This window comes from Camelus ferus, chromosome 16, assembly GCF_009834535.1.
Source record: "Camelus ferus isolate YT-003-E chromosome 16, BCGSAC_Cfer_1.0, whole genome shotgun sequence".
NCBI lineage: Eukaryota > Metazoa > Chordata > Mammalia > Artiodactyla > Camelidae > Camelus > Camelus ferus.
The window spans coordinates 40,769,899-40,783,367 of NC_045711.1; the positions used below are offsets into that span (position 1 = coordinate 40,769,899).

The 13,469-nt window shown below is 53.7% G+C and overlaps 2 protein-coding genes across 3 annotated transcripts in view; one reads left to right on the plus strand and one right to left on the minus strand.

Annotated features, from left to right (window-relative positions):
• The window catches only part of PIPOX (pipecolic acid and sarcosine oxidase), a 90,274-nt gene that overhangs the window by 38,483 nt on the left and 38,322 nt on the right, over positions 1–13,469 (minus strand). The window lies entirely within an intron of this gene.
• SEZ6 (seizure related 6 homolog) overlaps positions 4,128–13,469 on the plus strand; it is a 43,694-nt gene continuing 34,352 nt past the window's right edge. For both annotated transcript variants that reach the window (XM_032457583.1, XM_032457582.1), the window contains exon 1: positions 4,128–4,332. In XM_032457583.1, coding sequence (XP_032313474.1) covers positions 4,278–4,332 — 55 coding nt within the window. In that variant the 5' untranslated portion in view covers positions 4,128–4,277. The remainder of the gene's footprint in view (positions 4,333–13,469) is intronic.

Consider the following 13,469-nt stretch of genomic DNA (forward strand, 5'->3'; position numbering starts at 1 on the left):
AATTGCCAACCCCTGCTGCCTGCAAGCACCATGTGGTTCCTGCACCTGGTAATTGCTGTGGTATTTGTTGAGCTGTATTTGCATTCGATTGTCATTTAACTTTCCATCTTTCTCCTTCAATCAAACCAGGGATTGGGCTTCTGTAATTGATTATTCATTTTATTTTCAACCCCTTGTTGGGTTTTTAGAGTTTCTTTTATTAGTGCCACAAACTTGAATCCTGGGACTTGGGTCACATGGAGGGAAAGGCCTCCTCCCACCCATCGCAGGGCTCCTACATGAAAATAATCTAGCCAACATCATGGATCTTACGTCCTATCCCCAGTCTCTCTGTTCCAGCACCTGCCTCATTTCTGCCCAGCCAGTGACATTAAACATTTATGTAGCTGTGGAGGATCAAAGGAGTTGGCTGGGGGTGGTGGGCAGGCTGGAGGCCTCAGTCTGGAGATGGAAAGCAGCTCACATCAAACTGCTTTCTGCTGCTGTCTCCACCCACCCTGGGCTCTTGCTACAGTTGATCTGATCCTACTCCTGGAGCAGGAGCAAATGTTCAGGAGTCAGGACTCCCATTTAGGAGAGCAGAGGCCTCCTTCTTCCTCTAAATTCAAAGGGTTGACTTTGGGTACTCCAGAAAGCCTGGCTGGAGCCGTGGCATCCCAGACTGTTCTAGATGCTGCAGGGTCTCGGAGCCCCCTCTGAGGAGTGGGCTGAGGTGAGCAAGCAGCTCTGTGCCCCTAGGAGTCTCTGGAGTAAGGTGGTAGCCCATGTCCCTGTTTCCCTGAAACCCCAAAACCTCCTTGGCTCCATAGAAGATACAGCTCTGGTTTGAAAACTCTCTTGGAGGAGACTAATTTTCTTCTCCTCTCACTCAGAAAACAAGTGTCATCCAGGCAGAGACTTCAAAATAAGTCACCAAAGTACCTGTGATCCCGCAAATTGATGGACTGTTTGGAATGGTGAGGTGACTCTGGCTTCTCCAGGGATATGAGCTGGTTGTCTGGCACTGTCTAGGCAGAGACTACAAGGGTCCCTGAGTTTGGAGAGACCCTTCTTCCCTTTCTCTGGCTCTCAGTCCTAATGCAGCCATTGTAATTCACACCTCTTCCCCCACCTTCTGAGTCAGCAGCGAACCCCTCACTTCCTACCACTGGCCATGGTGTTTGAAAAACGTTCCTTAATAATTCCAGATTCCCTTTTTCTGGTGAAAATATCTTTATGATGGGGTAACCCCTTCAGTGTAGGCACTAAGGATGCCCTGTGGCTCAGATGACTACAAAGCCTGGCTCCAGCCTGCTCCAACCCTTCCTCCTACATCCCTGCAGAGATATACTCTTCCACCAGAACCGGTCTTCTCACTGACAACAGACCATCTTGCATTTTCCACCACTTTGTCTTTGCATACGTCACTCCTTCCACCTTGGATGCCCTCCCTCTTCCTCTCCCCTGACTGAAACCTAAAACATAATCAAGACTTAATTTCAGTCAATTTGTCTGCTGTGTGAAGCTTTCAATGACCTCCCCTCACCCCCAAAAGCAAATGTCTCCTTCTCCATTATCTCACAGCACTCATTTGGTACCAATGACCTTTCTTGGGCTTTAGACACTCCTCTCCACCCCCCAACCATCATTTATTCACAAATATTTATTAAGTATCTACTATGTGTGGAGCACTGAGCTAGGTTGGGAGCAGAAGAGACAGACATGTTCCATCCTTCACAGCGTTGACAACTAGCAGAGAAGACAATTAAGCAAACAATAACATAAACAAGGAAGCCCAGAATTCTCTGGGGGTAAAAAACCAGGTGCAGCTTCCAGACCAGAGAGAAGAGGAGAAATGAGACCAGGAAGGGAGCCTTGCATGTCTCCCCAGGCTGCCGCTTTCAAATGTGTATATGACTTGAGTGCACTATAAACCTGTAGCATAGGCCTGAATGTCCCCTAGGGCATCTTATTAATTGTCTTTAATTTGTGGGTGATACTAAGGTCTCAGCAGAATGGGCCCCTTGAAGGACATGAGACAAGATATTGATACAAACTGCTTCCCAGTTTGGCCCAGGCTCTGCTTCAACCTAACTGGGAACACATTGCACAGAGGCCACTTTGACCATCTTTAGGAAAAAGGGACAGCCCAGGTTCATATTCTTCCCAAGATGCAGTACAAACCCATCCTCTGAGCTCAGAGCAGAGTGATGCATTCTGGGACTTGTAGTCTTTATTGGACCCCCTCCTGACTGCCTAGGTTAGTTCAGGCAGTAGGAACCATGATGTGCAAAGTTCCTGAGCTCCTCCTTCTTGTAAGCAGTGCCCAGCCCATGAAGAAGACCAGCTGCTACCAGCCTCAAAATCCCCATGAGTCATCCTGGCATGCAAGGTTCATCCCTGGGTCATGATTCATCCTCCTCTGTCCAAGCTGCTTAGTTCAGAGGAGACCAGGAATCAAGGAGGAGCTCAGGAATACCTTTAAGGAGGAAAGGAGGAATCTCATGCTATTTCCCAGTATTTCCCCAAATTTCCCTCAGCCACAGAACCTTCTACCTCCCTCCTCTGTTGGCAACTCTCTTCCTCCCTCCCCTCTGCATCTTCTTTCTTGGCTTTCCACCTCTGATCTTTTTGTCAAGTCCCCTCCCTTCTGCCATCCTTCTGCTACTGCCCTCTATTGTCTCAGCTCTTTGAAATGACTATCGAGAAATCTTCTCACAGTGACTCCTTTAGATAATTCCACAGGCCACCTGCCTGCCGCCTGGGATTTTTTCACAGGGATCAAGGTAGTTCCCTAGGACCAAAGCAAGAGGATCTAGAGAGAATCTGATGAGAGGATCTGGAAGATTGTAGTGATGGTAAGGGCCAAAAGACTTTCTGAGGAATGAGACTTAAGAGCAGAAGTCTTTCCCCGGCTTCCAGGATGAGATCAGGAAGGGCATCAGACAGTGACTGGAATTTGGAAGCTTTGGAGAGGAGCCAAGTTCATGTGAAAAGAACTAAACAGAAAGCTGTCCTTTTCCATGGGGGCCACAGGAAGTTCAGCCCTCCTCTTCCTCTACAGGGAGTCATATTATCAGTCACAGGGTCATGTTCCGTTGTGTCCATTGAGGCTCTTCAAGTGAGGCCATCCTTGGAGCCAGAAGACCTCTGGATCTAAACATTTGCCTCAGGAATGTGACTGCCCTCTTTGCTACCCTGTGACTCACTGGGGCTCCTCAGCCCAAGTAGCATCCTAGAAGCTTGTTCTTCCATTCTCTTGAATGGTCCAGTCCCCCTGCCTACTCCCCTGGGCCTCCTTCAAATCTTTATCTAAAATAGCCCTAGAGAAATGCCCTCACCACTCCACCCTTCCTGTCCTGTTTTCTCCACCTGTTCCAGGAATCTGGGCAGGGATAGGTGTGAAGGATTTGCTCTCACTGGCTAGCGTTGTGGCTTCTCTGGTCCTGTAGGGGGACCAAGGCAGGGTACTGGAGATCCAGGGCTGCATGGAGACCCAGGATACTTCCTTCGGCTGCCTACAGCTTGGCCGGAGTTGGCTCCAGCCAAGTGAAGAATGTCTTCCCAGGACACGAGTACCACTGGCTTTTAACTGTAATATCAGGATAATTAAGCTTTTCTGTGAGCACAGTTTGCTGCTGATGCAGCTGCCTGGAGCCCTGGCATTTATTGAGCGCAAAGTAATAATTTATTGTCCTTTGTACGCTTAAAAGCCATCTTCATTATAGGCCCAGGACGGAGCTGCCACAAGGGCACGCGGGCCTCGCCAGCCGGCTGCCTCACTGGCCGACGTCTTCCCAGAGCCCTCAGGTATCAGGATGGGATGGGGAGAGATGGGGAGAGGGTTGCTTTCTCATAGAGAATTAGGTTAGAACCCCACCTCCTTAGCAGGCTGCTAAAGGGGTAGAGGGCGACAGGCTTGGCTGGGCGTGGGTAGCGCGGAAAGGCGGGGGCCGTGTGCCTACATTAGCAGGGCAGTGCTTCCCCTGAGCAGGCGGCGGCGCGGGCGCCTTTGCTCCCGCCGCTGGGTCTTCTGCGCCTTTGCTTGAGACTTTACGGTAAGCCGCTCCTCCCGCGCCCGCGCCCCCGCCCCCATCCCCGCGCGGCGATCCCCGGCGCCGACGCCAGGCGCTGGCCGTGGTGCTGATTCTGTCAGGCGCTGGCGGCGGCGGCGCGGCGGCGGCGGCACCGCTCTCTCTCCCCGGCCGGACCCGGCTCTGTCCCCAGCGCCCAAGCCCCGCCGAGCCTCCAGCCCTCCCGTCGCGGCCCCAACCTGGGGCGCGGCCGGAACCGGCACCATGCGCCCGGCAGCCCTGCTGCTCTTGCCCTCGTTTCTGGCGCTCCTGGCTCACGGTAAGGGACCCCGGCGTCCGGCGGCAGGACTAGGGCAGGGTCAGGGTCCCGCGGGTGGGAAGAGAGGACTGTTCTCGCTCTCAGCTCCTCGCATCTGGCTGCCCAGCCCAGGCAACGCGCTCCGCTGGCTGCGCTGCCCACCGCGCCGGCCGAGCCGGGCGGGGCGCAGGCTCCGCGGGCGGGAAGCTGCCACTGCTCCCGCCATTCGCACCCGGCCGAGACCTCGCCTTTAATCATCTCTCCGGATCTAATGGGATTTCTCTGCTGCAATTCATCACGCCACCCCCTCCCCGCACACACGCGCTCACTCGCGCGCTACCGCTCTACACTCCAGGCGTCTAGGAGCTCCGGGGTGCGTGCCGCGGGGGAGGGAACCAGGCAGTGAGTCGGGACGGTCCCGCGGGCGGCCCACGGTCCCGCCTCCCTTGTCGCCCGCCAAACTTCTTTCGATTTTGCCGCCCATTCCGGGGCCTCTCCTGTCCTCACTGCGAAGGGACGGGGCCGGATGGCGGCCGGACCTGGAGTTGGGACTTCGCTCACCTCTCTCCGCCTTGGCGCTGCCGCGCGGGAGTCGGAACCTAGAATATAATTCCAGGGAGAAACTCGGGGGTCCCGGGTACCAATAGCCGATTCTTCACTCTGCCCTGGGCTGCAATACCTGAGGTCCTGGGATAGAGAATCTGTCCTCCCCGGAGTCCTTTCCTTGTACCCTCTACCCTCTCACACGCCCAGAGCTCTTCCTCCCTCCCGGCCTGCCGTCCTGCTCGGGCCCCATCCACCCCATGGCTTCAGACTCGTCGCGGGAGGACCAACACCCCACCCTGCGGGTCCCTGGTCTCTCGCTTGCAGTTCGGTCTCCAACTTCATTTGCTGAGGGAAGCTTGGCCATGGATTGGGGAGCAAGGGAATGTTAGGGATAAGATAGGGGTTCTGCGCCTCAGGGAATGAAGGTTTCCGAGTCTCCAAGGGACCAGCCCTGGCTCAAACACTCATCAAAACTACCGACGCCCACGTCTTTCTTCCACTGCAGTCAGTAGGCTGGTGGGATAGACAAAACCTTGATTGGAGTTGGACCCGCCATCTCTGGGAGTATGGTTCGTAGTGCCTGATATGGAGGGAGAGAAGGTGGAAGTTTCTAACCTCATCACTCGATCTTTCCAAGCTGTGTCAGAGCTCAGGGTAATGGGGCCAGAGCCACGTTGGGCCCTTGAGTGTCAGTTTTCTTCTCTCTGGGTCCCTAGAAATGCAGAAGCCCCTCTCTGAGCCTCTGGCTCCAGTCACAGGTAGACAGATGTGCTCGCTCTGCTCCCTGACTGCCCGTGCTGGGTTCTTTTGTGGTGCCAGGAACCCACGCCAGAATAGTGTTCCCGTTGGGGAAGGCGGGAGGACCCGAAAACTGGAGGAGTGGGAGAAGAAGCTTGCACCCTGACCCAGCTGTCCAAAAATATCCCTGGGAGTTCGGGGCTTGTCTTGCAATTGGGCACGTCCTTGCACTGGATAGCTCCCTTGGGGCTCAAGACCTGTGTATGCCTCCTGACCTGTAGTCTGAAGCCTGTGTGGGTGTGTGGGTCTGAGTGTGGTGTAATCAAGGTCTGAAGTAGTGGGTCCGAATGTGTCTGTGCTTCAGAAGGTTTGACGCTGGATGAGGGCTCAGCAGTGTGTGTGAGGAGTGTGTAAGGCCGCTATTGTATGATGCAGCCTCTGCCAGAGAGCTCCCTGCAGGGCTGGAGTGAGATTGCGGGTCTCCAGGAGAATGGCTCGTGTGGCCAGGAGTCTGGGGAGCCTCACTGGGGTTGTGGGTGTGAGTGTTGAGAAGAATCTTTTCACTCTGTGACCGAGAGTTGTGTGTCCCCAGCCAGTGTCCCCCCTGGCCACCCAGACCTCTCCAATGCCTGTGAGACTTCTCCCCCAAGAGGTATGTGAGATAGGGGTCTGTCTGCTGGGAAAGATCTTTATTTTCACTCCCCAAGGAAGAAGAGGAAGCAGCCCAGCAATGCCAGGCCTGAGGAGAGAGGGCCTGGACACTGGCGCGCTCCTTCCTTCTAGTGGGGCTGCAAGGTCCCAGTTGTTGGGGTACTCAGCAGTCTCATTGAGAGGCAATGCATTTAACCATCTCAGGGCTCCTGGGGGCTTCAGCCATGACAAGGCAGGCCTGGAGCAGTAAATGCCTTGGACTGTGGGCCTTTGCAGCCTGGGCGGTGAATCCCATGGCCCGGTGGCTTCGAGAGGGGAGCCTCAGAGGTTTGCTCTCACTTAGATGCAGGGACACAGGACTAGATGCAGCCTGAAGTGGCCCAGAAGTGGCTGGAAGCGGGAGAGGCTGAGATAGCGCTGGGCCAGGCTCAACCCCGCGGGGTCAGTCCCTTATTCCTGCCTCCGCCCCCTGCAGCTGCAGGGGCATGATTCACTTTAGGCTTGAGGGGCACCTAGAGCCACCATTGGTCCTCCCAACACACAGGCGGCACCCGATAATTCTACCACAGGCCTGGGGAGGAAAGCAGTGTGGGAGGGGCAGCACATGCCTGAGCCTGCTGTGTCAGTTTAATGATTTTTAATGAGCAATTACCTTTAGTCATTCTCCTAATTTCTGAATATCAATAAAGTTAATTAAACTCCGCATGTGTGAATGTGGCCTGGGGAGATTGTGAAGGTGGAAGCAGCAGAAACTGGAGTGGGGTTTAGGTCTCTGGAGACAGAGGCTACCTCCACTGTCTGCGTGACCTTGGACCCGATGCTCCCCCCCTCTGAACCCTGATGATGTGTTTGGTGAGAAGAGGAAGGGGACAGCAAGTAGGGGTCATTCAGTGTGCCAAGAACTGGGGGACGGTGTCTGGGAGGCAAGAAGAGGAGGATGGCTTGGCTTCCAGGAGTCCTCGTGCTGAAAGGGTTAACAAACCAGGGCTGCCTTAACCTAAAATGGTAATTGCTGCTTCCTGCAGACTCTGGTAGGTGCTGGAATCTGATAGTACATTCCTGAGTCTGGGGGCTGCAGCCAAAGCCAGCACCAAGCCCTTCTTCCTGTTGCCCCGCCTGGCACTTTGTGGTAAGGAAGCCGGTTCTGGGGACAAGGCTCTGCGGGATGCAGTCTAGATTCTACTCAGAACCCCAGAGTTTGACGTGGTGGGCAGGAGGCTCCCTTGGGCTTCTGAGGAGACTGAAGGACCCAGAGACTGCCATGGACTGGAGGGGAAGACTGTGCTGGCTTTTTGTCCCTCATAGGCCTAAGCTCATCAGGCTTGGCAGGCCCTGGCGGTGGTCCCAGGCTCCTCAGCAGGGTGGCAGCTTAAAATGCCTTGGGGACACCGTGGGGCACTAATGGGGATCAAGGAGATACAGGGACTGGGTTTAATTAGAAACTGGGCTTAATTAGAGCTTCTGTGCCCCTCCTACCATAGCTGCCTGAACGGTGGGGGGCATGTCAAAAAAATCCACTTCCTTAGCCCCTCCTTCCCTCCAGCCCTAGGTGCCCAAGCCTGCCAGCCTCCTCCCATCCCCCTTGTCCCCACCTCCCCAAGTCTTTTCAGGCCCCATTTGCCAGGCTGGGCTCAGCTCAGGGATGCTGCGCCCCCACCAGGGCAGAGCTGTCAGCTGGGTTCCCCAACCCCCAAATAAGAAAGGGGGCATGGAAAAGGGCCTATAGGTAGGGGTTATGTTAGTAAAGGAACCTCTCACTTCAGATGGTTAAGGGCCTCAGGCTTCCTGTCTGGCCTCAGGCATGCCTCTGCCCTCTCTGGGTCTCCACTTTCTGGAGTGTTCAATTTAAAGATGCACCAAGCTGGTGGTTGCCAAGCCTTGAAGCACATCAGGGTCTCCAAAGGCTGCTGTTAGATCATGCAGATTTCTGGATCCCCAGCTTACTGGTCTGCTCTCAGGCAGGAAGAGCCAGGCTCTGTATGTAAGAAGCTAAGGTGGAGCCAGAGCTGGGGAAAGGTGTGGGGGAGACGACAGGGAAATAATGCTGCCAGCCCTAGTCAGCATCTGGGAGGTGGGGAGCAGGCACTAGGAGGTCTCCAAGGCCACTTCCAGACTAATTCCAGCAGGAAACCAACTTATCCAGCCAGGCCAATCAGTTCCCCAAACTAGCCATGTTCTCAACAGCTTCTGGGCTCTTGCCGTTCCTTCTACCTAAAATTCTTTTCCTCTCCTAGGCCACTGGCTCACTCCACCTTATGCTTCAGGTTCCGGCTAGTTGGCACTTCGTGCAATTCTTTGGCACATATTTATGGGACATCTACTGTACAGTTTCTCAGGGGAAGCCTGCTTCACCCGACCTCCAGCCTGGGTCAGGGGACTCTTCTATGTTTCCACCATCTCCTGGTATCCATCTTGTTGGGTCATGAGCACCTGATTGCTTGATGCTCCCCTCCAAAAACAAGACTGAATTTAGAAAGGAAGGGCACCAAATCTATTTTGCTCAGCCTCTCCATTTTGGGGTAGTTCTAGAATTCCTATTGGAAGAAGTTTAGGGTCAGCTGCCTGTTTAGAAAGGAGAGGTGGGTGCATGGCAGCTGGGACTGTGTCTTGAAGTTTGCGTAGCAAGCACACTATTTTTACATAGATTGTATGTTAGGATTTTTTCCCTTTCCTAACGGTTGGCCAATTATCCCAACTGTAAATTATAGCCTTTACTTAGTTTTCTCCTTCCACAAATTAAGCTGTCACGCTGTCAGCCTGAGGTGGCTTGGGGGTGGGGTGCTGATGGCCATTCCAAGAGAGCTAAAGCCTCTCTCCAGACACCCTAGTGCCACCACTGCTGGAGTCCCCAGTGGCACAGAGCCTAGTACCTGGTAGACATTAAATATACGTTGAATAAATTCACAAGTTACACAAGTATGTAAAGTGGCAGAGTTAATCCCAGAGCATAGGCTTCTTGACTCTCACAGTACGTACCCACCACTTCTACTGGCTGTTAGGGGTGCCCTGCATGAACTTAACGACTGAGATAAGGGAAGGGCAACCCCATCTCATCTGGCTTTATCACCCCCTCATCCATCTCAGCTTCAGACACCCTCATAGAGCTTGGAAGGACCAATATGAAACCTTGGGAGCAGCTCTGAGCCTGTCCTATCCTTGAATGAATAGGTGGGGGCCGAGGAGTCATCCAGGAGCACAGCAATTCATGTCTATGAACCTTTCACAGCTCCTAAAAGAGCAGTCACTGAGGTACATCCATGTCCTGGGATACATTCATTCATTCATTTCACAAACATGTAATGAGGTATGAGGCCTGGCTCAGAATCCCCAGGCGCCAAGTTTTTCACTTTTAAGCCTTTTCTTTTTAATACTCGAGACTAGTTAGCCCCACTTTATAGACAGGAAAACTGAGTTTCAGAGAGATTTAGTCACTTACCCTAAGTTTCCTAGCCAGTAAGTAATAAGACTACTCTGAAGTGCCTGCCCATTTTGCAAAACCTGGCTGCAGTCAGCAATGTCTACTCCCACACCCTAAGGCAAAGCTTCAGTACAGGCAGGTGGGAACCCAGGAGAGTATCACTATCCTAATAATAACAATAGCAAACATTTATTAGACCCCAACTATGTGCCAGGTACTGTACTAAGTGCTTTATATACATTAGCTCATTTAGCCCTCCTATCATTTCTATGAGATAGAAGCTATTATCTGCATTTTATAAGCCAAGTTCAAGCCCATGTTGTCAGACAGATCCAAGACAAAAATAGCCCCTAACTTTTTTCTAGCACATTTCTAGTGATGACAATGGGTTATCTTCCTGATATCTACCCTCAGACCTTCCTGCTATAGATTAGGGACATTTTATCTTGATCAATCCTTAGTGGCAGAGGAATAAAGCATCCTTTCTGACAGTTGGAGGCCAGAATAGAGCAAGGATAGGGGCTGGGAGTCAAGTGAACCTTGAAATCTTGCCCCAGCGGCCGGCCGGTGACCTTGAGTAACTCTTATTCTCCCACCCTCTGGGGGCCTTGGTGAATGAGATCAGTCACTCCTGTCCTGGCATCTGGGCTGCCCCACCTACCCCCTGCCCCCATCCCTGCTGAGGCCCTGATGTGGGAAGGCCCAAGTTTGCCTGAAGCTCAGCTCCCGGACAGGACTGGGTACCAATCCTGCCCCAGCTTCCCTCCACCTGCCTACCTGCCACCCAGCTGCCAGCCCTGGGAGGGGAGGATCAATGGCGCAGCGCCGGCAGTGTTGTTGGCCATTGATTGTTGAGATTTCTCGGCGGGCTCTGGAGTAAACAAATCTGCCACTTCTCCAACAACAATCCGGGTCTCAGGCTGCAGAGTCTGCAGCCTTGCTGGCAGGCAGGCTGGTGGGAAAGGGGCGGGAGTGGGAGGTCCTGGCTGGGCTCAGGAGGGACAAGGGCCTCTGCCAGGAGATGAGAAGGAATTGAGTGTGTGGAAAGGGAACAACAGAGAGACTGGGTGAGGATGCTGGGGTGAGCCCTAGACCCTGCACATGCTTTGTTTGGGCCAACCTCTACATTTTTGCTCATCCATTTTTCCATACCTGGAATGCCATCTTGGGTCCTTTTGCTTATTTCAGTTCATCCACCCCTTGTCTTCCTGATCATCCAGCCCAGAGGGCTCTCTGTTCTTTAAACACTACCAACCATTAGGAACTTAGCCTATTCATCCTTCATCCACCCAACTGTTCTCCATTTAACAACCCTCTATTCAGCACCTATCAGGTGCTTTAAAAGGCAAGAATACAACATAATCCCTGCCCTTAAGGAACTCAGTTTGGAGGGGGAGCTGCCTTTTTAATAAGCTCAGCTATGACTGCCTCCCCAGCTAGACCACAGACCCTCTGATTTTAATTAAATGCAATATAAACAAGATGCCAAACAGCATCCAACCACTAACCTTCAAAAGGATAGGAGACTTCTGGCCAGGGACTATTCTGAGCCTCAGGTTCTCGTCTATAGCAAGAGGGCTCACTTTTTGGGTCTTTGAGGGCCCAGCAAGCCTCTGGAATCCCTGAGCCAGGACTTGCTGGTTCCACCTATCACAACTTTTCCCATCTCTGCTGGGTCTGAGTGTCCCCCTAACCAACCCCCGCCCCCAAGAAGGCAGAGCAGGTTCAGGACCCCTCCTGCCACCAAACTGCAAGTGTGCTCCATAATCCAAGCTATACGTCTCTCCCCTCCCCCAGTGCAGTCCCCAGGGTCCTACCCAAAATCCTGCACCCTAATATCAACTTCAGCCTCTCTCTTAGTCCCCCACGCCTCCCCTCCCCATAGGCTCCTCTCTATCCTGAGGATTCTTCCAGCTGGTCATGGGCTGGGAAGGCAGAACTGCAAGGCCCCTGTGAAAAGTGCCTGAACCACAGAGCACCCCCACCCCCAACAGATGCTCATTTATATGCTCTTTTACCCCCCTTTCCATGCTGGCTCCTTATTAAAGGCACAGAAGCAGGCCCTGCCCCTCCCACTTCCATACAGATCCCTCCCCAACTCCCTGCCCCCAAAGCTTCTCCCTCCCTCCCTCCCAGCCCAGCAGCTGAGCCACCAGCTCCTTTGTCCCCCAAGCAGCCACCTGCTGAGTATCTGGCCTGGGTCCCACCAGCCAGCAGGTGCCTAGGGAGTCCCAGAGCCTATGAGGGTGGATATCAGGCAATGTGGAGAGCCAAGTTGAGCCTCAGGGAAGAGGGGGCAGCCCCAAAGGAAGAAGCCAATTTGAAGAATGCTGGTCAGGGGGCCAGGGCTCTCAGATTTTAAACCTGATACTGGCTCTTGCTGGCTGGGTGAACTTGAGCAAATTGTGTCAACTTCCTGTGCCTCAGTTTCCTTGGGAATTCACGGTGTCTGCCCCACCTCTTTCACAGAACAGTATCCAGATCAAAGGAAGTCAGAAGGGGTGGTGACAGGAAAGAAACTGGAAGCCCCACTTAAGGGGAGGGTCCTCCAATATCCAGAGTTGTCTGGCACCAGGAGGGGCTGATTTTCAGGGAGTCACTGGAGGGGATGGATCAGAAGCCAGAGGAGCCCAGGGCTGGACTGTTGAGGTGGGGATGGGCAGTGAGCATCAGTTGGCCCAGGTCTGACCAGGAAGCTGAGACTAGCAGTGCAGAGGGATGAAGGTTGGGTTGAGGTGCTTCTAAGGGCCTTCACCCTGGCTTGCTGCTCTGACGGGCATTGTCTTAGACATCATTTATATCCAGCAAGGGGATGTGCTGGTGATTTGAAACATCTGGTCTGGCAGCTGGCAGGCTCCCTCCTGTTGTGAGGTCCTGTTTTCTAGCTGGTTAGAGGAAATGGGGGAGAAGGAGTCACCTTCTTTTGAGGACAGAAGAGTCCCTGGCATCTCCAGGCAAAGGTGTAAAGGTGGGACAAGACAAGGCATGCCTGAGAGAGATCATTTGCACATTTGCTTATCCAGCCTGCCTTTATCCACCTTCCCTCACCGCCCACTCTGTTCTGCCCACCTCCTGGCAGAGCCATAGCCTTGCCTTACTGGGTCCAGTCATTTCCCTCCCTTTCCCCAACCCTGCTTGCCAGCCCAGGCTAGGAAGAGGCCTGCACCTCAGGTTGGGATGTTGCCCTGAGTCTAGTCTCTGTTGCACCTGTATCCCTGATGCTACCTCTTGTGCTCCCTGGTCCTTCCCTGCCCTGGGCCTGAAGCAGAAGAGACTGGAAGGGACAGGGGAAGAGGACTTATCCTTCTCAACTCAAGGTGCACACATCCAGCCTGGCAGTGTCCTTGGAGGTCAAAGCAAGGTTGGGGTAAGGGGGAAGACTAAGGCATTGGGGGCTGCACAGCTAAGTCCATCTAGCGTAACTGGGGGACTGGGGGAGAAGAAGCCCCAGAAGTGCAGGTAGCCCTGTCTGTGTACATCTCTGCCTGGCTTGTCCATCTATCCTTGGGTGTCTGTGTCTATATGTCCCTGCATATCTTCGCTCTTCTGTCTTTACTCCCTGTGACTGTGGCCCAGGGTGTAGGCACACCAGGCCCCAGCTCAGGCTGGTCTCTCCCCTCCCCAGAGCCTGCTCCACTCTCTTCCTCCCCAGTCCTGGGCTCCACTGACCCCTCAAGGAGATTTGAGCTGCTGCTGCTATTTTTAGCTGCTCTGCACCCCTCCCTCCCCCTACTCAGGCTTGCTGGGGAAGTGGGGAGGACAGGCTGAGCCTGGGGAGCCTCACATGCTGGGGTGCTGGGTCAGT